At 34.7% G+C, this 21,085-nt stretch overlaps 1 protein-coding gene across 1 annotated transcript in view; it reads left to right on the top strand.

Moving 5' to 3' along the window:
* The window catches only part of LOC114067090 (CUB and sushi domain-containing protein 3-like), a gene marked incomplete at its 3' end in the record, with an annotated part of 184,081 nt that overhangs the window by 74,921 nt on the left and 88,075 nt on the right, over positions 1-21,085 (top strand). The window contains exon 2 of the mRNA XM_027902282.1: positions 4,508-4,730. Coding sequence (XP_027758083.1) covers positions 4,508-4,730 — 223 coding nt within the window. The remainder of the gene's footprint in view (positions 1-4,507; positions 4,731-21,085) is intronic.

The raw sequence follows: 21,085 nt of genomic DNA, 5'->3' as shown, positions 1-21,085 counted from the left end.
GAAAGAGGGGGTTATAATGTTCTGGTAGGAATGGACACCTGTGAGTGTCCATAGTGTAAAAGTCACCAGTCTGTTCATATGAAAATACAGTAGAGTAAGAAATAAGCATGCAAGCTGCTGGGCATTTGAGGGAGGCAGAGAAAAAGGTGGAGAGGAAGTAGGAACTAATAAGTCCAGTGCATTAGAGACAATTCCTTGCAGGTTTATACTCATGTGAAAAAAATTCAATAAAGCTTAGTGTTGGAAGTTAAGATTAAAGAAAGGAGATTTGTTTAGTGCAGAAAAGAGGCATAATGGGAAATGGAAAAGCATAAATTAAAGAGAATTAATGATGAGAAGAGATAAAAAGGTAAATTTCAAACACAGGCCAAAGTAAAATGCAGCCATTACATCTGAAGAAAGTGTCCTATTATCAGTTTTATAAATGGGCTCAAAGATCTTGGTGTGAGGCATGACAGGACAAGTAAAATTACAGAGATGGTAAGATGGTTTAGAAAGAAATACTGTGTATATATTTTCCAAAAATGAGAAGGATTGACTGCAGGAAGAAAAGAGTTCACAAAATAGGGATGGGTTCACATCCTAGAACTGTAACACTTCCCACAAAATACAGTCACTGGAATAAGACTTTTTAAATAGCTGTGTGCACATATTTATCAGTTTCGTTTTTCCTAGAACACACTATTTATTAAGGAGTGTTACAAGTTGAATAAGTAGATTAAGAATTTATGTTACTGATGCTTACTTTAATCCCACAATGAATCAGAGGATGATTGAAATAAGAAAGAGCGGCTGTGTTTTTTTGATTTCAAGAAATATTTATCCATGTAAAATTGATGAGAATTAAACATCTGAATTTTAAATTCTGGTAAAAACCAATGCAATGGAAACTGAATCATACTAGCTATTAAGAGAATATCATGAGTGGTGTTGTTCATCTTCATACTTGCTTCAACAAGAATTTTTCTTTTCTAGTCTAACTTCAAGCTATTCAAAATTCTTCACTGTGTGCTTTGAATAAATGAAAAACAGTTTGCAAGTGTATTTTTTTGGAATGCTAGTTCTGAAATCTAGATGGAAAAGATCACAGTGTATGTTACTAGTTATATCAGCATGAATTTTACCTCGTGAAAATAAATGTCGTGTTTTCCACATTTGATCAGACCAGTCAGTTAATGCACGCTGTCTATTTTGATCATAACCAAGTTGGTCTGCCAAGGTGAAGAACATCACAGAATATATTAACATATGAAAGCAGAGATTAAAGTGCATGTTGTATGGAGTCTGTTGGCATGATTTTTTTATTTTATAGACTAAAAAAGTAGACCTATCAAAATCAAACTTCACTGTTGGTTTGCTGGTGTTTTTACCATTCTTGGAATTAAAAATGTATCTTCTGACACGTGCATAGCTGTGTTACATTCTGATAGTCATCTCAGAAGAAAATCATCGTGCAGCATATGAATAATTCTCTTTTGTTATGGTTTAGGTATGACATAAAAGAAGTAAGTGGAACTTTTGTAAGTCATGAAATTTTATATTTCATGCATATTTATGGACAGGACCAATTACTGGATCCAATATGAAGCATTATACTCCTTAATAAATAGTGTGTTATCTCACAAGGTTCTGACCACTCATAGTTGTGGCTCTAGTTTGGGGTTTGTTTTTTTTTTTTTAAATGTAATTTAATTTTGGTAACAGAAGACCTATTACATTTGATTTTTTCTTTGTAGTTTGTATTGAATTAACAGAACAGTCCATATGTAGTTGAAATCTTTCATGATATAGGTACAGCAACAAAGGTTCTAAATTATGGAGCTATATTATTATGCTGAGACAAAGTTTACACTGTGCTTTCCACACTTGGTCTGGAGAGATTCTTAAAAAGTAACAGTGTATGCTATTTGGTTTTCAGGTCTCTCTCTCTCTAAGTTTTTTGGCTAATTCAATTGAATAGGCCTGAGTAAGAAATTTCTAGGAAAAACTAAATTGATAAATATATGCACACAGCTATTTAAAAAGTCTTATTCAGTGACTGTATTTTGTGAGAAGTGTTAAAGTTCTAGGATGAAGAGCTTACAATGTAGTTCAATTTTGCAAAGTGACTTGTGCATAAACTGTATTCCAAAAGGCTTTTAAAGTGCCAAATAAAACAGCTGAGCTTAAATAATAAATAATAACACATAAAGGAGATTTAAAAATAGTTCAAGTACATGAGGGAGATACAGAAAGAGATAAATAAAACAAACTCCTAACAATGAAAGTTGTGCAGGCACTGATATGAGAATGAATTCTCTAAGCTAATTCACAGTAGAAGTTAAAATTTGCTATACATGTCAGATGAGGCAAACAAAGGCCTAATTACTTTCTAAGAGGATCTTCCATTCTCTTTTTGTCCTGTATATCTGATACTCTGGTATTTGTATTAAAACAGTAGTCTACTTCATAAGAGGCATCTTTTCTCACCATTGGAGATAAACATGAAAAAACTGAGATAAAAATATTGTATGTCTCCCTCCTCTGTTGTCATGAAAAGTTACTTTACAGTGTAGCAAGATAAAGTGTAAAATCTTAAAGAGATTTCTGTTTAGTACTTCAGAGAAGGGGGTCTCTTCACATATAAATGCTCAACGTGAAGACGAGCTTGTGAATATGCCACGAAGAAGAAGATTTAATGAGCTCAAATATATACATGTGTGTATAATTAAAGAATCGGCATCTGGTTTGTTTGTTTGTCGTTTGTTGTGAATTGTATATCGTGTTTCTGTGAAAGAGCAGCTGAGTGTTTTGTGCTTTCTCTCAATTGATGAAATCCCGCCCCCCAGGAGAGGGGGCTTGTTCTGAGCATGCTTGAGGAAGAGACGGTGCAAAAGGCAAAGCAGGAAAGCTGATTTAATATTTAACGGATAAGAGTGCAGAAAGTCTGGAGAGAGGACGCAGACCTACAGTCAGACTGTAAACCTGGTGAAAAGAAAAAATATCCTAAAGCCCAAAATGAGTTATGAACTGCTATAATTGAGCATTAGAACTTGGAACAAAAGCTTAAAAAAGAGCCTATCCTGCCAGGACACAGTGACTTGAAGGAGACCTTTTTATAATTATTCTTGTTGTCTTATTTTTCTCAGAAAATGGATTTTATATATAAGAAGAAAATTTGTTACAGTCCAAGAAAAATCAGTATTTGAATATAGGGGCCATTTCTGACACTTAGGAATGTTCATTTTAAAAAGAATCTTTTGACAGAGCAACCTTTCACCTTTGACCCTCTGTACTGAATTTGTTTTGGGTAGACTTAATTTTCTTCGTAATAGATCCTATGTTATTATGTATTAGATTTGTGACCGAAACAGTGTTATAGAACAAGGACATTTTAGTTATTACTGAGCAGTGCTTACACAGCATCAAGGCCTTCTCTGCTTATCATGCTGCCTGTCCCAGCAAATCAGCTGGGGATGGGCAAGAAGCTGGGAGGGCACACAGTCAGGACACAGATGACCCCAACCAATGACAAGGATATTCTATAACGCATGAAAGGGATATTCCATACCATATGGCACCATATTCAGTGATAAATGCTGATGGAAAGGAGGAGGAAGGGACCATGTTCAGGGTTATGGTGTTTGTCTTCCTATGTAATCATTAGGCATGATGTAGTCCTGCTTTCCTGGAGATGGCTGAACACCTGCTTGACAGAGTAGCCAATGAATTCCTTCATCTTCTTTGTTTACATGTACAGCTTTTGCTGTACCTGTTAAACTGTCTTTATCTCAACCCACGAGTTTTCTCACTTTTACCCTTTCTGTTCCCTTTCCCATCCCGCTGCTGGGGAGCAGATGGGGAGTGTGTGTGGGGTGTGGGGTGTGAGGGAGTAGCTCTGGGGGGTTTCCCTGACCACCCGAGTTAAACAACACCCACTTAGGGTCAGTCAAAACACATCTTAATATTAACATGACATAGTATTATGATGAAACAAGTGGTATTTCAGATAAGGTCTTTAAGTAGACAGCTTTCATAACCCAGAATTATTGACTGGGAAAAGCTTGTTCATAATAAGTAACCTTTTAGCTTCTTCCAGACCCAAAATATGTGGAGGAGGAGAACGAGGTTAATAGGTTTAATCTGTATCAGACCTGTACCAAAAGAGATTTGTTTGCTTTGCTCTGACTGCTTCTCTTCCTTTTGACAAAAAAGGGAATTGATGTGGGTACTTTGCTTCATAGACAAATTTAGTCCGAGATGGTGTTATATATATTTATTTGCAAAGATGATACCATATGCCTTTACATAAACAGTATGGAAAACACATTTGTTAGGTGGGTGGGCTTGTTTTGCATTAAGTGGCCAGCATTTGTATTAAAACATGGGCTTTTCCTTTCTAAATGCAGTACTTGCTAAGAATTATTTTGATATTTTTTTCAGAAATCATGAATTCTAGTGATGTATTCTATTGAAGGTTGATTTAAAAATGTATTGCTAACTTTTGTTTCCTTGGTATCTTTTTTAGGATTTATTTATACCTGTGGTGGAACTTTAAAAGGACTTAATGGCACTATAGAAAGCCCTGGCTTCCCATATGGATATCCAAATGGTGCAAACTGTACATGGGTTATAATAGCAGAAGAAAGAAACAGAATACAAATCGTCTTTCAGTCTTTTGCTCTAGAAGAAGAATATGATTATTTGTCATTATATGATGGGCATCCTCATCCTGCAAACTTTAGGACAAGGTAAAGAATAAATATTAATAAAATCTAATTTGTACTAATATCTTAAAAATATATGAGAATATAGTTAAAGCCAATGTTTTTTAATTATGGATTCTTTCATGTTTAGTCTTTAAGGTGTACTTTAATTAATCATAAGTGCCAAATCTAGATCATGTGCTTTAATTCTAGTTAAAGTAAGTGCTGAAATTAATCTAGCCCTCATAAAAGTTGTCTCAACAAAATGTAATTAATTAAGAAGCATACGAGCATGGATAAATGAATGTAAAGTAAGTATGACTTTGTGGAGGTCTCAGTTTGTGTGATCTAGTAGAAGTGGAACTTTTGTATTGTTTTCAACAGGAGGCTTTTGATCAAGATCAAGAAAATATAACATTTAAGATAGACTAGGGGGTTTTTTTGTAATTGTATATGAGCATCTTCTAACAAAAAGAGATTACAACAGTAAAAAAATCAGTTTGAAATATCAAGAGTGTGATGGGTCACAGAACATTTTTTATCTGAGTCTATTTCAGAGTCATGGCCCAGATTTTAATTTCTAGAAGGTGGCAGCTTGAGGAATACATAGTAATTCAGGAACTGCAACAGATATATTAGTCATACCTTTTCTAGTTATCTTTATTATTATCTATCTTGACTTCTGTAAGTCAAGTTGTCATCTACCTAGACTTCTGTAAGGCCTTTGGCATGGCCCCACATAACAGCCTTGTTAAATAGGAGAGATACATATTTGGTGGACTGTGTGATGGCTGTGCAGTGGCTGCATGGCCACATCCAAACAGTTGCAGTGAACAGCTTAAAGTGCAAATAGAGATCAGCAACAGGGAGTCCTTCAGGGAGTCTGTACTGAGATGAAGACTATTCAGTATCTTTATTAATGGTGTAGACTGCAGGATTTAGTGCATCCTCAGCAAGTTTGCAGATGACACCAAGTTGAGTGGTGCAGTTGATTTGCCTGAAGGATGGGATGCCATCCAGAAATACATTGACAGGCTGGAGGAGTGGACGCAGGAGAACATCATGAAGTTCAGCTAGGCCAAGTGTAACATCCTGCACCTGGGTCTGGTCAGTTCTCAGTGTCAATACAGACTGGGAGATGAATGGATTGAGAGCAGTCTTGCAGAGAAGGACTTGGGGAGATTAGATAGATCAGTAGATCAATAGATGGATAGATAGATGAAAAATTGGACACAAACCATCAATTTGCAGTTACAGCTCAGAAAACCAACTGTATCCCAGGTGACATCAAAAAAAGCATGACCAGTAAGCTGAGGGAGCTGATTCTTCCTCTCTAGTTTGCTTTTGCGAGACCCCGCCTGGAGAACTGTGTCCAACTCCAAGGCTCCCAGCACAAGAAAAGCATCAACCTATTGGAGGAGGTCCAAAGAAGTCCACCAAGATGATCAGAGGGCTGGAGCACCTCTCCTATGAAGAAAGGCTGAGAGAGCTGGGGTTGTTCAGCCTTAAGAACAGAAGGCTCCAGGGAGACTATGTTGTGACCTTTCTATACTTAAATGGGCGTTATAAGAAAGAGACTTTTTACCAGAGCCTCCAGTGACAGGACAAGGGGCAATGGTTTTAAACTTAAAAGAGGGTAGATGAGGACTTGAGCACCTCCCTGACAAAGACAGGCTGAGAAAGCTGGGGTTGTTCAGCCTGGAGAAGAGAAGGTTGTGTAGAGACCTCACAGCAATCTTCCAGTATTTGAAAAGGACCTGTAGGGAAGCCAGAAAGGGACTCTTCATCAAGAACTATAGTGCAATGACAAAGGGGAATAGGTACAAACTGAAAGAGGTGAAATTTAGGTTAGATATTAGGAAGAAAACTTTTACTGTGAGGGTGGTGAAGTACTGGAACGCATTGTCCAGAGAGCTTGTGGGTGCCCCATCCATAGCAGTGTTCAAAGCCATGTTGGATAAGGTATTGAGCAACCTGGGGAGATGTTCCTCCCTATGGCAGGAGGTTTGGGACTACATGGTCTTTAAGGTCTCTTCTAACCCCTTAACACTCTATGATTCTATGATTAGGCTTAGATATGAGGAAGAAATTCTTTACAAAGAGGGTAGTAAGATACTGGAACAGGTTTCCAAGAAATCCTTGTCTTTGAGTAACCTGATCTGGGGAAAGATGTCCTTGCCCACAACAGCGGAGTTGGAACTAGATCATCTTCTGAATCAAACCATTCTATGATTTTATGATTCCGTGATCCTGTAATGAAGAATGTAGTATCTGTTCCTAATCAAGGAACATCCAGTTTCATTTTGCTTTGCATAATGCTGCTCAAATAAAGGGATTTATTTTCATAAGGTTCTATGGTAAATGTTGATTTACTGGTAATGATTACTTTTTTTAACTATTGCATACAGTCCAGCATCTGTTCACTAAAAGGAAAATGTAACTTGTTACTAGAAGGAAACTAGAACAATAAAATTCTTCATCTTAAGTCTGTACAGGATGCAAATTCTGTTTGTCAAATGGTTAACTGTCAGCAGATATGGAGAAATGCATCTCTAATGAAATTGTTTCTCTTTTTAGTTCTGTGTTTCCATTTTTATTTCCTGTTTTATGAATGTTTGTATGCAATTCTGATATCAGCTGCAGGAAAGAGGGAACCCTTAGATAAAGGATTTGAGAGTTGTCTTTCACAACAATGAGAAAAAACAGTATCATGTGGTTTTCCTCTTTTCTGCCCACTCCTCAAAAGATAAAATTGAGATTTACTCAAATGTCAGAGCCCCAAAAGTCCCTCACTAGCAGTCAAGGCTTCTATTGGTGAATCCACTCTAAATTGTAATCTCAAGGAGTATGTAAACAATGTTCTGGACAAATGCAAAAGAATTAAACAGTTTCTACAGTTAGGAACCAACGGTCCTTACTGAGTTACAATTTTAATGAGCATGAGAAAAAGGGGTGAAAGAAGTTAGGAGGATAGAAGGAAAAGGAATATAATATCTTGCAAAAACAGAATTGTTTTTCTTTATGTCTTATTCAAACTGCTGAAAAGGTTTATATGTATTTGCAGGCACATGTTAATTCATATGTATAAATGTATATATATCTGGACACATAGGTATATAGATGCCTATATTCATTTATAGATATATGTGTGCAGGATTCTTTTTAAGTGCAACTAATCCTTCAATGCTGGAGCTTTGGGATTTTTATTTTTTTTAGAGGTCTGTATCTTGAGGAGAAAGTCAAGGAAGCCTGTCATGCTTAAAAGTTGTGGTATGGTGTATTTAGGATGCCATTACATTCTGGTAAAACAGTATAAGCAGTTCTGTGGAAGAGGGTAGAATAAGTCAGCATTTTAAAAGGAAAAGACAACTGAGCCTGAATATAGGTCTTGAAATAGACTATTTTTGCAAGATTTACAAGATCTTACTGGAGTGTGGGAACAGTGGAAGAATAGTACACATTTGTGTGAGTGGAGAATTGGATTTTAAATTAACAAAGCATGATAGTGAAATTATGCAAGCTTTCTTAAATCTTTCATGATTTAAAAACGTTTATTTTCTGTAAAAAGTAGTGTGGTGATTTCCTAGAGATTTCTTTTCGCAAAAGGTTTTTATTTAAACAAGTGAAGTTTTACTGAGGTACAGTTGCTTGTGAAAACTATTGTTCTAGCATGACAGTGGATTTTGTCATTTTACTTAGTGACGTTAATGAAGGTGTAATCAGATTGCACTTGTTGCCTTCCCTTTAGTTTTGTAACAAACAAAAATATTTTCAGGGGACTACATGTGCATTTGGAAAATATATAGCTGGAGAGCTAAACAAATTGTCTCAGATAGACAAGGCCACTATTTGTTTTTTTTTTCTTCAATAAATTTCTGTATAAATTAAAATGATTTTGCAGTTTGACTATTTGTGAAGCTCATGTCCTCTGATTCCATCCTTATCCAGTTTTGTACTTCTTTGTTTAATTGGTCTCCTCAGAATTGAATCTTGTTGAAATTGCAGTCATTGACTGTTTTCACTGAGTGCTCAACAGCCTGAACTGATTTAGATTGCACTTAAATGGCAGCTAAACAATAACAAATGGAAGAGAAGCATATCTGATATGGCCATTACAGAAAGTGTACAATCAATATTATACTTGTATCTTTGTGTTACTGTATATGCTTAATTTAGTATATGTCATATGATAATCTTTGCCTCAAATTAAAAATAAACTATAAAATAATTTAAAGCTGTGAATGATATGCAAAAAATTTATATCTTTCCATTAATTATATTTGTAAGTACCTACAAAAAAAATCTGTTTGCAGAACGACAGTATTACTTCATGTATCTGAACCAAGCTTTCAGCAAAATTTCATACTTGGAAGTCTTTCTGAGTCATGTCGTAGACACTATTTTTAGGGTTTTCTTGTTGCCCTCCTTATGCATATTTGTGGTTTTTGTGTACTCTTTCTTTTGTATTTATACAACTAACACCCCTAAAAACAATTAAAAAACCAAAGCAAACAAAAAAACCACCAAAAACTCCCAAAGCAAAACAAAAAAACAAACAAAAACCAAACCCCAAAACTCCTCCCACCAAACACAAACCAAACCAAACACAAACCAAACCAAACCAAACCAAACCAAACCAAACCAAACCAAACCAAAAACCCAAACCAACCAAACAAAAAAAACCCCACTAAGGTTTGATTTCCTATGATTACTTCCAACTTGCAACTTTGGATAGGCCTTATTTTGGACAGTAGCTAATACTTCCAACTGGTATTCTGAGACCCCACACAGGCTGTGCTCTCACTTTTGTTTAGCTACACATGGTTAATTTTCTCTCAGGAGCTGAATGGAAAAAAGCTTTAAACATCCTCAGTGTTTAAAAGGGGAGTTAATAATCATAGTTTCTAATCTCTTGTACTTAAGCAAGATAAATTATCCTTTTATCTATGCTCCCCGCTGAGGCCACCAAGGATCAAACGCACAGGTTACTCCTATGCTGAGTTGCATAGGAGAAATTAACTGAAATTACTGGAGACATCCACTGCCTTCTCTCTGTTGATGAATTGTCCTTAAATATCTGACTCCCTAATTATGCCTACTCTTCTTGAAGATAAAAAACATTTTCAGTAGATTAATAAGTAGATCTTAAAAATTTCAAGATGCTCCTAGTGTTACATTGTGTTGCATCCTCATTCTAGTACTTCCAAAGGTTTGAATTTGGTATTAAATGAACAGACTCATACTAAATGAGTGGACTCATAGTGGCTATAAAATTGTTTGGTCCAACTAATGAAGAGAGAGGAGAGGAGAGTAGGGAAGGGGAGGAGAGGGAGGGGAGGGGAGAAGAAAGAATGAGTATTAAAATGTAAAATTAAAAGCAAATCCCTAGTATTGATTAATATTAAATATTGTTACAGATGCAGGTAGGTGAGTTGGTTCTGGGGAAAGCTATGCTAACTGTAAAGGGCATGGAAAAACATCAGACATGCCAGAACAAGAAGCCAGCCCGGTTTCTCTGACCATGCCATAAGAGTTGGACCTGCTTCAGTGGTCCAGAGTACCACAGGAGGAGCAGAATGAATGCTTTCCCTGCTGATAAGAGAACACCCATGCAGCTGGGTTGAGCACCCTGCTGTCACGTCATCAGTGCTTGCTCCTGGCTTGATAATATTGTCAGGTACCTGTATCTCCATAATAAATGTACCAGGTATTAGTAAAAACATAATCAAACGTTGTCTTCTGGCTGAAAGCCAGTCACAAATTTAAGGTACACTTTCTCAGAATAATTTACATTTTTTGATTTTAGTGTGTTGAAATCATAGAATTATCCATCCTTTTCTCCACATCTAAAATTTTAGTGAAAAACATTCAGATCATTTAATAAATTAAAACAAAAACCCCAAACGAACTACATAATCCAAAGTAAAACAACCATCTTACTAATTTTATGTTCTTGCTAAAAAAAGAAATAGCACGAAGTAAAATACTAGCAATTCCCAGTTTTAAAAGGGGAAAAACATATTTCAGGAAGACTAGATTTTGCCTATAAAACCTCCTATTTTTAAAGCATTGTAATTTACATCTTACTTTGCTAAATTGTCATAATTATCTTACAGAAATGTTACAATGGAAGAAGGCTAGTAAAAGCATGAGTATTGGCACTAGCAGAAACTTCCAGTGCCCTCATTTTTAATAGCTCTGCTTGCTTTTGCATTTCTAATTCTAACTATGCTGCAGATGTGTTTACTCTGTGTGGGTATTTACATATGAGTCTATGTCAAACAGGCAGCTATTAGGTTATTCTCCTGACATTAGTGCAGCCTCCAGCTTGTGTCAACTAATGCCACCCTGGTAGCTACAGCAATCTTTTTTTTCTGACTCAGATCCCCTTCTTATCCTGATCCATTGAACTTTATCTATATGTCTTTGTAAACATTTATATGTCTGTTACATCCTTTACTATTTCCCAGACAAACTCCTTAGCTTACATTTTTTAGGAAATTATTATGCAATTATTTCTTTTTGTATATTTGCTATATATTATTCTTGGTGCAAGTCTCCATATTTCTCATATTAGTTCTCATCAAAACCAGAGGGCAAAAAAAAGCTCCACATTTCTATCTTGCTCTCATTTCTGCTATGTCAGAGTGCAGTGGTTTTACCACCAGCCAGAAATTAAACTCCAAATAAGCCACTCCCCCCACTCTTTTTGGTAAGGGAGGGACAAAGGAAGAGACAATGGGTTGTGATAATTTTCTGAAAGCACAAAGTGATGGAGTAAGAAGCGCACAATAGCAACAGCAATATTAATAACAGAATTATATAAAAAGAGAAGGTGCTTTGCCCACAAAAAGGTGTTCACCACTGGGAACAAAACCGAGATGATGGATGCTCCCCCTTGGTCGTGTCTCCGTGGCTTCCCCAGACAAAGATAAGATGGTGACTGTTCCCTCACACTGTGCAGTGCATGAAGGGCAGGAAGCCCTGAGCCCATATCAATGTCCTGTCTGAGCAAAATGCCACGAGGGTGTGTTGATTCTCCTTTCTGAATCCAAGTTGGTTTGTATGCAGCTCCATTTTACTTCATGCATGTGTATGGTTTTGTTCTTTGTAAGTTATTTCTCTTATGAACAATTCCTTCTATACTTAAACCATATAAAAGACCCTTTCTGAGTGTGTTATCACTTCATTTAGATTATTGCCATTTCAAATAGAATTTGGAGTATCTAACTCCAAATTAGTTCTATACCTTTAATTTACTAATAGAACAGTTGCTTACGTTAGCAAACAGCACTAATAATGAAAAAAATGTCAACTGTATGAGGTCCTAGATTGAATCTGACAGAGACAAGATCTTTGACTGTTTGGCTATTAAGGCTTTAAGACACATCAGACTGCAGTATTTGCAGTAGTTTAAGTCTTCATTCACAACTAACCTTGACAACTGAAACTTAAAAAGCTTCTTTTTCACTTGCTTGTTTAAGTATTTTAGGATATTTTTGTAGACCAGGAGTTGTTGAGAGGGCAACAATGGACCATTTACTGAACTTCAAAATGTTTCCTTTGTCAACTGTAGCTCTTTTTTGAGCTCTATGTATTAAATACACACATTTTGCTTCCCTCACCACTGTTCACTTCCTGTCCAAACTGTCAACCAGAGAAGATACTGGGAGCTGATTAGGAACAAATTAAGGATTCACGACTTTGGAAACAGCTTCAAACCTCTTATCACTGAGTCACTGATTTTTATTTCAGCTGCTCCACAGTCCTCCACAGTAAATTTCTCCACTATCTACGTAGAAGGAGAAGAAAGGAGTGAATTTCACTTGAGAATTTAGAGACCAGTGAACAAAATTAAACAGAATTACACTCTCCCTTACACAGAAAGAGAAAATAAAAAAAGGTATAAATGCTAGACAAAGACCAATGAGAAGAGAAGGCTAAAGAAAGCAAAGAGAACAAAGAGGAAGGCAGATAAAGGAGGGAACAATGGCAATTAAAAAAAGAAGGAGGGCACAGTAGGTAGGGACACACAGCAATAAATATGGCAAAATTTGTAGATAAGAGAAACAGACAATTGACAGAAATGTAACAGAATGTAATATAATAGTAAATCTAATGGTACACAGATATTCTTCTCTGAGATGGAGTCTGAGTAGACAAGACATTTAAATGGAGGGGTTTTTTTCAATTTGAAAGTTTTATTTTTTATGAAAAATATATTGAAGCAATAAAACGCTTGGCATTATGCTTATAAATGCATAGCTGAAAGAACATATAATTGTTCTATACTCTTGGGAATATTTTGATATGATGTTAAATGTCTAAATACTCATTGAGAGAGAAAGGTAGATAATTAAAACTGATAACAGAATGTGCTAGCCCAGACAAAATGCAACTGATCTCCTGAATTTATGCTCATATTACTGTAAAGAAGCCAAGATTTTTACAGGTTAGGAAAAAATGGTTAGCTAGCAAGGAATTCCAAAGTTAAGTTGTAAGGTTTTAAAATCAAACCTGAAACCAAAACAAACCAAGCCAAACTAAATCAAACCCAGACAACCAACTAAAATTTTGGCAATTACTTGAAGGTGCAGGAACCTTTCTACTAAGTGACCTTAGGAAGAGATTTTCCCATTATCAACTTTCCATAGGATATCTTGCTTTGAATAGGATGGCCAGTTTGGCTGCTTTGAATTAGGTCATGGGTATAGGGCTAGATAGTTTTCTTCTCATGTAATGCAAGAAAAAACTCTTTTACAATCTCTGAGATTTACTATCTATCTTCTTTGGAAAGGTGGTTAACTAGCTTTAACTGGTAACTAACTCCAGATGAAGAGCGCACGTACCAGTTTTATAGGGTGGTGGTCTCTGAGAACCACAAATTTTGCTTATTCACTTTTCTTTGTGTTGCTGAGTTGCTTTATGGGATTTGAAAAAGCCTAGGAAGGAAAGATTTTTGTTGTGGAGGCCACTTATATATGACAAATTTATATGACACTGCAACACAGCATGCCAGCACAGTCTGTAGCCATTAGTCTTCCACCTGTGTTTCAGTTATAAAAAGGAAAAGAATGATAGTTCACAATAATAGTCTTGTCCCAGAAAGTTATAGTCTATGGGAAAGACTCGTGCTGTTACAGGGTTGTCCAGCTGCTAGACCTGTTTACATAACAGAAAGGTAACTCTTAGACCAGTTGTTAAATTCACCTTGTGTTGTTGCAGTTGAGAGTATCAATAAACATACCTCATAAAGTTGATAATTGAATCATAACATGTCTGGAACAACCATATACTGTTGCTAAACTAAACCCTGAACATTTAGTTCCTGTAGACTGTTTCTATTGTTTTTGAGGAAAGGCATCATTCTTCTATTTTAGTGGTATGTCTGCAGAAGCCAAAAAAAAGATGTGAGTTTTTGTGAGAATATATATGTGTCCATGTGAATAATTAGAATGAAGTAATGATCAGGCATAAGGTTTGAGCTAGAGAACTTTTCTCTCTGTCTCTCTAATATTTGTCCTGAATTATGACTTCGATCACTTGTTATTGACTCCTATAAATTAATTGCAGAGCTGGAAATGAATATTTTATCATCCAAATTATTTACCTAAGTACAAGTTAATGTCAAAAATATATTGGATATCCCTGAATATATTGAGATGGATGAGTGACTTATCTACCATCCCCTCCCCCCCCAAAAAAAAAAAAGTCTTTAGGATATAAATATAGCAACACAGATAGTTATGCAAAAGTGTCTTTTTTATTAGGATTTACAAATTCAGTCATGCATTTACACAGGTTTCTTATATGGTCCAATATGCTTTGATTTTTGCATTGTGAAACATATATACTACACATCTACTATTCCAGTTGTATGGGAAACTTGGCTTCTATGCATCTATAACGTCTGTTCAAAGGACTTTATTTTGCTAATTAAATGCTGTTGCCCTATAATATGAAATAAACTGTGTGAAGAGACAAATGTGTATTTTTTCCAGTTTTAAACAATATTAGAAGTTTCTTTAAGATGAAGCAGATTTGCTTTTCCTGCTGACAGTTTTAAAGTCACTTTCTGTATATCCACCATACTAAAACTATAGAAGTAGACTAAGTTTTAACTAGGATTTTTTAATACTATAAAAGAGGAATCTCGTTTTGGAAAAATGCTGTTTTTTCCTAACTATGGTCTGGAAGAAACCAATAAAGACTTCTAGTGCTAAAGCGTGCAGATCAGCATTTCTCTAACACTCTTTTACACGGTGATTAAAATTGTTGATGAGAAAGCTTCTCTAGAGTAACCAGCACCCATCTACAATGAATGGAGCTCATATTTTTGGGTGGGATGTTGGGTGCTGCTGAAATGAAAAGGGCCTAGTGTAATGATCTAACTAGTAAATACTGAATACAAAATTGAGGGAGGTTGTGGAGAGATAGTACATATATATAAAATCTTTATTACACCAGTTAAAAAAAAAAAAGGGTAACTAAAAAGTGAGATATAGTGAGATATGAGAGGAATGAAAAGAGATGGATGCTGTAAAAGGCATAGCAGACCCATGTAAACTCCCAGATGGAACTGTACATACACAAAAGTGGCAACACCCGAGTGCTGATAACAGCTGTAATTTTAGTACTTTTAGGCTGTTTTTGTGCTGTAAGTTTTGTCACTTAGAAAGTAGCTGTTCATAAGTTGCCGAAAGATTTCTACTATTTGAAGGAAACAGTAAATATTGAAGGACACTATTTTCAAATAATAACAACTGACACAATTACCTACCATGGCAAAATCTGGAATTAAGTCAAAGTATTGTGGGATTTTCTAATTTGAAGCTAAGTAAATTCTTGGGTTACTGTCTTCATTATGTACTTTGGTATTTGATAACCCAAGTCTATAAATATAATCTGGATGAAAAAGTCACAGGGAAATGCTAATCAAATTAATCACCTGTCATAGCCATTTGAAATTGATAATTGCAACAATATTCTTTGCCTAGTCCAAGTGCCATTGTAAACATGTAAACCCAGACCATGGGAAAATGAAGCATGGCAGTAATAATCTCTATTAATTGTTTTTCTTTCCACTGTGATTTTAAGTGAATGTAAGAAGTGAAAATATATTTAAATATAGAATTGAAAAAAATACTTAAAATATAAAAATATCACACAATCCTCCATACATTAAAAAAACAAAAAAGAAAAAAAAAATCAAGTAAACCTCTTGACTGGCCAAAATACAGAACTCAGAGATAGGAAAAAAAATATTATTCACTCTGTAAATGACTTAAAGTTTTTTGTTCCCAAATTAAAGACTATAGAAAGTATTATGTTACCACATATAAATAATATGCACAAGTCTCATTCTCAGGGTGTGTATAAAAAATTCTATAAGATATTATAAGCTTTCAGATACAGCAAAATAATTAAAATGGATATATCTCTCTTTTCTGAATTAAAAGTGGAAAACAATGGATTTGACTAGGGTTTAACATGAAAAATGAGTACTGAATGTATTTGTACCTTCCTCTTTTCATAATACTGCTTTCATTTTTTCACTATTTTCTACAACTTATTTCTTATTCCATTCCTTTCCACGCTCCTCAGTGATATTTTTTTATCCATCTCTGTTCTACTTTTCTAAGATCACCCTAATTAATCATAATCTCATAATTTTCTGTTTTGACTTAACTATTTCCTATTTGCAGTTCTATCTGTGAATTACCTCTTTTGAAGATCATTTTTCTTTTTTAGGATTTCACTAAAATTACCAAAATACAAAATCACAAAAATTCCTTCACAACAAATATTCTAGACAAGTTTCTATTTGTGTCCTAACACCGGTAATTAGCAATATGCCCTGTGTTTTGGGTGAAGTAGGTTTGATCTTTCTGTACCTAAGGTTTTCTTGATGATTGTCTAGGGAAATTAAGCCTGGTTTTTTTGTTGTTGTTGTTTCTTGATTCTTTTTTTTTTTTTTCCCCAGAGTATTTTTGGACAGTGTTTTCTTGTTGTTTAGAATTGCACAAGGCTATTGATCAACATGCTGTAATACCAGGTTCCATTATTATGCTAATGTGATCCAGATTTATCTGGCAGTGGTTCTTAACACTGATTTATGTGATGCAGCTGTTGGAAATTTTTAAACTGATAGTAAGCCATGAAGAAGCCCTATAAAAACCAGGAGTTACTTTTTCCTCTTTTTTTAATGATAATTGTAACCTTCACAAAAAAAAATTTATTTATTGTGTTTTTAATAAAAATATGTTTGCTTAAACAAGCAGTTTTTTCAGATTGGTATTTAGAGTACTGATCAGTTATTCTTGGTATTGAGTTCAAAGGTAAAATTTCAAGAAAGGTGCAGAGGAGGACCAACTTAGAATGTTCTAAAAAATCCTATTCTCTGTATACCATCTTATATGGATTTTGTACAAAAAATAATTTTGAATTGATTTCACACTTTGGAGTATATGACTCAATGGTTTGAAAAAGTTATATTTAATTTTTTATAAAGCATATATCCAAATGATGCAAGGACAATGAAACTTCATGCATAGGCTTTTTGTTTTACTCTCTTTATCAGTTACAGTAGTAAAATGTAACAACTGTAATTCCTTATGTTGGTATGAAATGTGAGTGAATCACTCATTCTCTTTTTTTTCTGTGAGATATGCTGTTTGCATGAATGATTATTTCCCTTAAAAGTCTTGTTTACTCCACTATCTGATTCTCTTCATGTCAGTCAAAATGGCTCTGGTATGGAATCCATATAACACAGACTAACCTATTCTTTGATTATTGCAAAATAGATCAGCTGAGTGGACTCATATTTCTATTATAAATTTATTTTTATTAAAACATACCCCCATTTATTAAAAAATGCATGCTAGTTGCAGATATATAACTATTTACAGATGAACATTTTATAAACAGGTAGCTATTATCCAAACCTAAATACAGAGACAAACACTAGCTGCCTTTTCTTACCTTACTTCAGCATAAGTAAAGGAATCTTTGGAAATTTCTTTCATGAAATGATTGTGGTACACCTTTGTTAATTTTGGTAATATTTGTTAAAATTGGAAATATTTCTTCTTTGTTGAATCAGTTACTGGAAGATTATAAAAAGTGTAGGTTAGAATAAGGCACCTGACACTCTTCTGTTCTATTATACTGGATTAAAAATGTTTCATGTAATAAAAATTACTCTTATAATTGGTAATTTTTAATTTTAATTTTAATTTCCTATCATAGGAGATCTTTGAAAAGAGCACTCAATTACTGTGAAAAATTACACTTAATTATGAAATATTTTTTAGGAAATCAGAAACTTAATTATACTCTGGAGAACTTTTTTTATTTTGTTTGTGGGGATGGAAATGGGAAAGGCTTCACATGCATTCTGTAGGAGGAGGAAAAATTGAAAAGGAAAATAATTTACATTTTCCAAGTCCAAATTTTTAATTCAGATTTTTCTCCCATGGAAGTGGGACCTTATCTTCTTACACCCAAGTACAATTTCCTTAAAAAATGCTTTTCATTTTCCTACTAGAAGTTTTTCCATGATATTTTACATATGATAAACAGTATTTAATTAATTACTTACCTGCTATGAGACTAAAAATCGTATGTTTGTATAATTTATGCTTACATAGTGTATGATTTGTGCTTATGTAATAGATTCATTACTTTAGCACTCTTTATTTTTCTGGGTTTGTAAAAATTATTATAGGGTTTTATTTATGATTTGATGGGATAAATAGCACCTCAAGTGTCACAACTTTTTTTCCCGGATCTGCCTTTTCCAGAATTTCAGATATGTAAATGTTTTCCATTATGTCCTGGTTTTCTTCTTCTCCACTTTGTGTTTAATTCGGTCTTATGTTCTGTTGCTTCTTTACCCTTCCCACCCCCAAGGGCATTTCAGAATGGATATGGGAAATTGAGAGCTTAATTTCTCCCTGCAGTGGTCAAAAATAATATCTTTTTTCATACTTCTTTCTCTACTGCAGGGGATTCAGGCTCTGCTCCAACCTCTAAGTAGAAAGATAGTCATAACCCCATGTTGGAGGAGAGACACCTTACTCTAGCATCCTCTGGACTTCGTCTCTTGCTTTTTTCTGCATACTCTTCCTGTATTTTCTTATCTTCTCCTTTAAAGTGAACAGGGGGCCTGTGAGGAAGTAGGTTGGTTTAGACTCAGATTGAAAGTTTTCTGGAAGAAAAGGAATGAAATAAAGTCCATGGTGGCTTTTTTAAAAATTTGTTTGTTTGTTTGTTTGTTTGTTGGTGTTTATTGTTTTGGGGGTTTTGAGGTGTAGTTTGTTGGTTTGGTTTTTTGGGTTTTTTAGCTATTGCAGTCAGTTTTGCTAGGTAATTTAGCTGATGAATTGGTAGGTTTTATTCCATTTTTTCCAGTTATTCAATACTATATTACTGACTTTTTCATATTAAAAGCATAGATTCTAAAATATATGTAGATAGTTTTTCCTCCTTCACATGTCTTTCTACTACAACTTTATCTCTGTACCAGAACAGAAATAACATGTGTGGTGATAATGTCACAAGCCTTTTGCTTGTGGATGAATTCCAAAACTCTACAGAATATTTAGTATAAGTTGAAGCTGTTCTGGAAGTTCCTGGCACTTACAACAGTGATAAGCAAAATATGGCATCTCTCCTTTCCATATTGCGCTATTTTCACACATTAAGGCAAAGTTACAAAAGATAGTCCAACTCATCTAAAAGCTTGTTGTCACTCACAGAAGCAAATCCGTCTCCCATGTTCCTCTGAATTTGGCAGTGTTATCCTTCACTTTTTTTCCTATTGGCTCTGGCACTCCTCAGGCATATTATTCCATGGATATACTTCCCTTTGATGACTGAATTGATGTGGGTTTCTTTTGAAGCATTAGCTCTTCATCAGGGTGGTTAAATGAATTCATGTCAAGAGAAGTGTGCAAATCACTAGAACCCGTGTGAAGTCAGTGTCAGAACTCTGGGAAAATTGGAAGGAGCAGGTTCCTCTCCTTTGATGTTTTGAAAGCTCCAAGGTCTGCTAAAATGTACTGTACATCTTTACCCAGATTTAAGAAGATGAGGACAATAAATTATATTGTCACAATGTTCTAGCTGCTGGAGGCTAAAAATATGTACTGCTTGCTTCATATTTTTTTTTTCATTCTAGTTACTTTAAGGAGCTAGGATGCTTTCAAGTTCTCTCCAAGTTATTGTTTTGATATATTTTGTTCTGACCAGTTTTTCTCCCCAAGGAGCAGGTAAATCCACACCCTAGAGATTTTTAAAGACTATTTGTATGGCAGTGTGAAGTCTGGTTCCTCTTACTTATCATTTGAAGTTCTTCTTGATATTTTTATGTATTGAAATAAATTGACTGCTATAGAAAAGATAATAATTTATAAAGTCTGTTTAATTTCTGATGCTAAAAAAAAAGTGGAGAGTTCTATAATAAAAGTTTAATGTTAATTATGAATGATGTCAGCCTTTAGAAACACGTTTTGTAAAGAATATAATGATGATACCAGAACCTGATGAGTACTTTATTGTTTAGTTCAAAGCAGTTGTTCAATTAAAAATGTTCAGCCTTGACCTATGATCATTATTTTATAAAATAATAGATTGCATGAGCAGTTTTGCATTTTGACAGGGAAAAATTATCATTTGACAAAAATAAATTGGTTCATAAATCATATGTCAATTTGTTAATGAATTGTTGAATAACGTGTAAGATATTTTTATTATAATTTTTGGTGAGAGTAAAACTTGAACCTAGTCAGCCACTTCTGCTCAATCTAGTTTTCTTTGTTTTATAGACCATAAAGACAAATTCTATTTACTTATTTTAAACTGATTGAATATACATGTAAAAATTGTAGGAGTTACTCCTAATCATATTTTAATTGGAATGCTTTTAAGGAAACCTTACATTTCTTACTTTCTTCCTGATTCACTGGGTAAGTGACTGCTTCCTTGGAAGGAAAATTGAAAGACCAAGGATCAGTTGAACTTTGCCAGGATGTTGCAGTTCAATCTTGCAGTGTTCTCAACTGCAATTCAGCATCTTTAATTACTTCTCAACATGTACACATGAATGCACACAAGGACACCAAAAACTTAAACCCTGAAGAGATTCAAGCTTAATTGTCTATTATTCAGTAGAAAAGTGTTATCCCTTTCCAATACACTTCAGGGATTTAAAAAATGTTTGAACTGGAGTGTAAGAAAGAACATTAGAAGTTGTACTGGGTGTACCTTGGCTGTCTGCCAGGTGCCCACCAGCCGCTCCACTACTCCCCTTCAACAACAGGACTGCAAGAGAAAATAAGATGGAAAAACTCCTGTGGTACAATAAAGTCCAGGAGATCACTTACCAAATTACTATC

Source organism: Empidonax traillii, unplaced genomic scaffold (assembly GCF_003031625.1).
Source record: "Empidonax traillii isolate 1590-97213 ecotype Southwest subspecies unplaced genomic scaffold, ASM303162v1 scaffold860:size262352, whole genome shotgun sequence".
Lineage (NCBI taxonomy): Eukaryota > Metazoa > Chordata > Aves > Passeriformes > Tyrannidae > Empidonax > Empidonax traillii.
The sequence above is the reverse complement of the archived record's forward strand: the minus strand, read 5'-3'. Positions and strand labels throughout refer to the sequence as shown.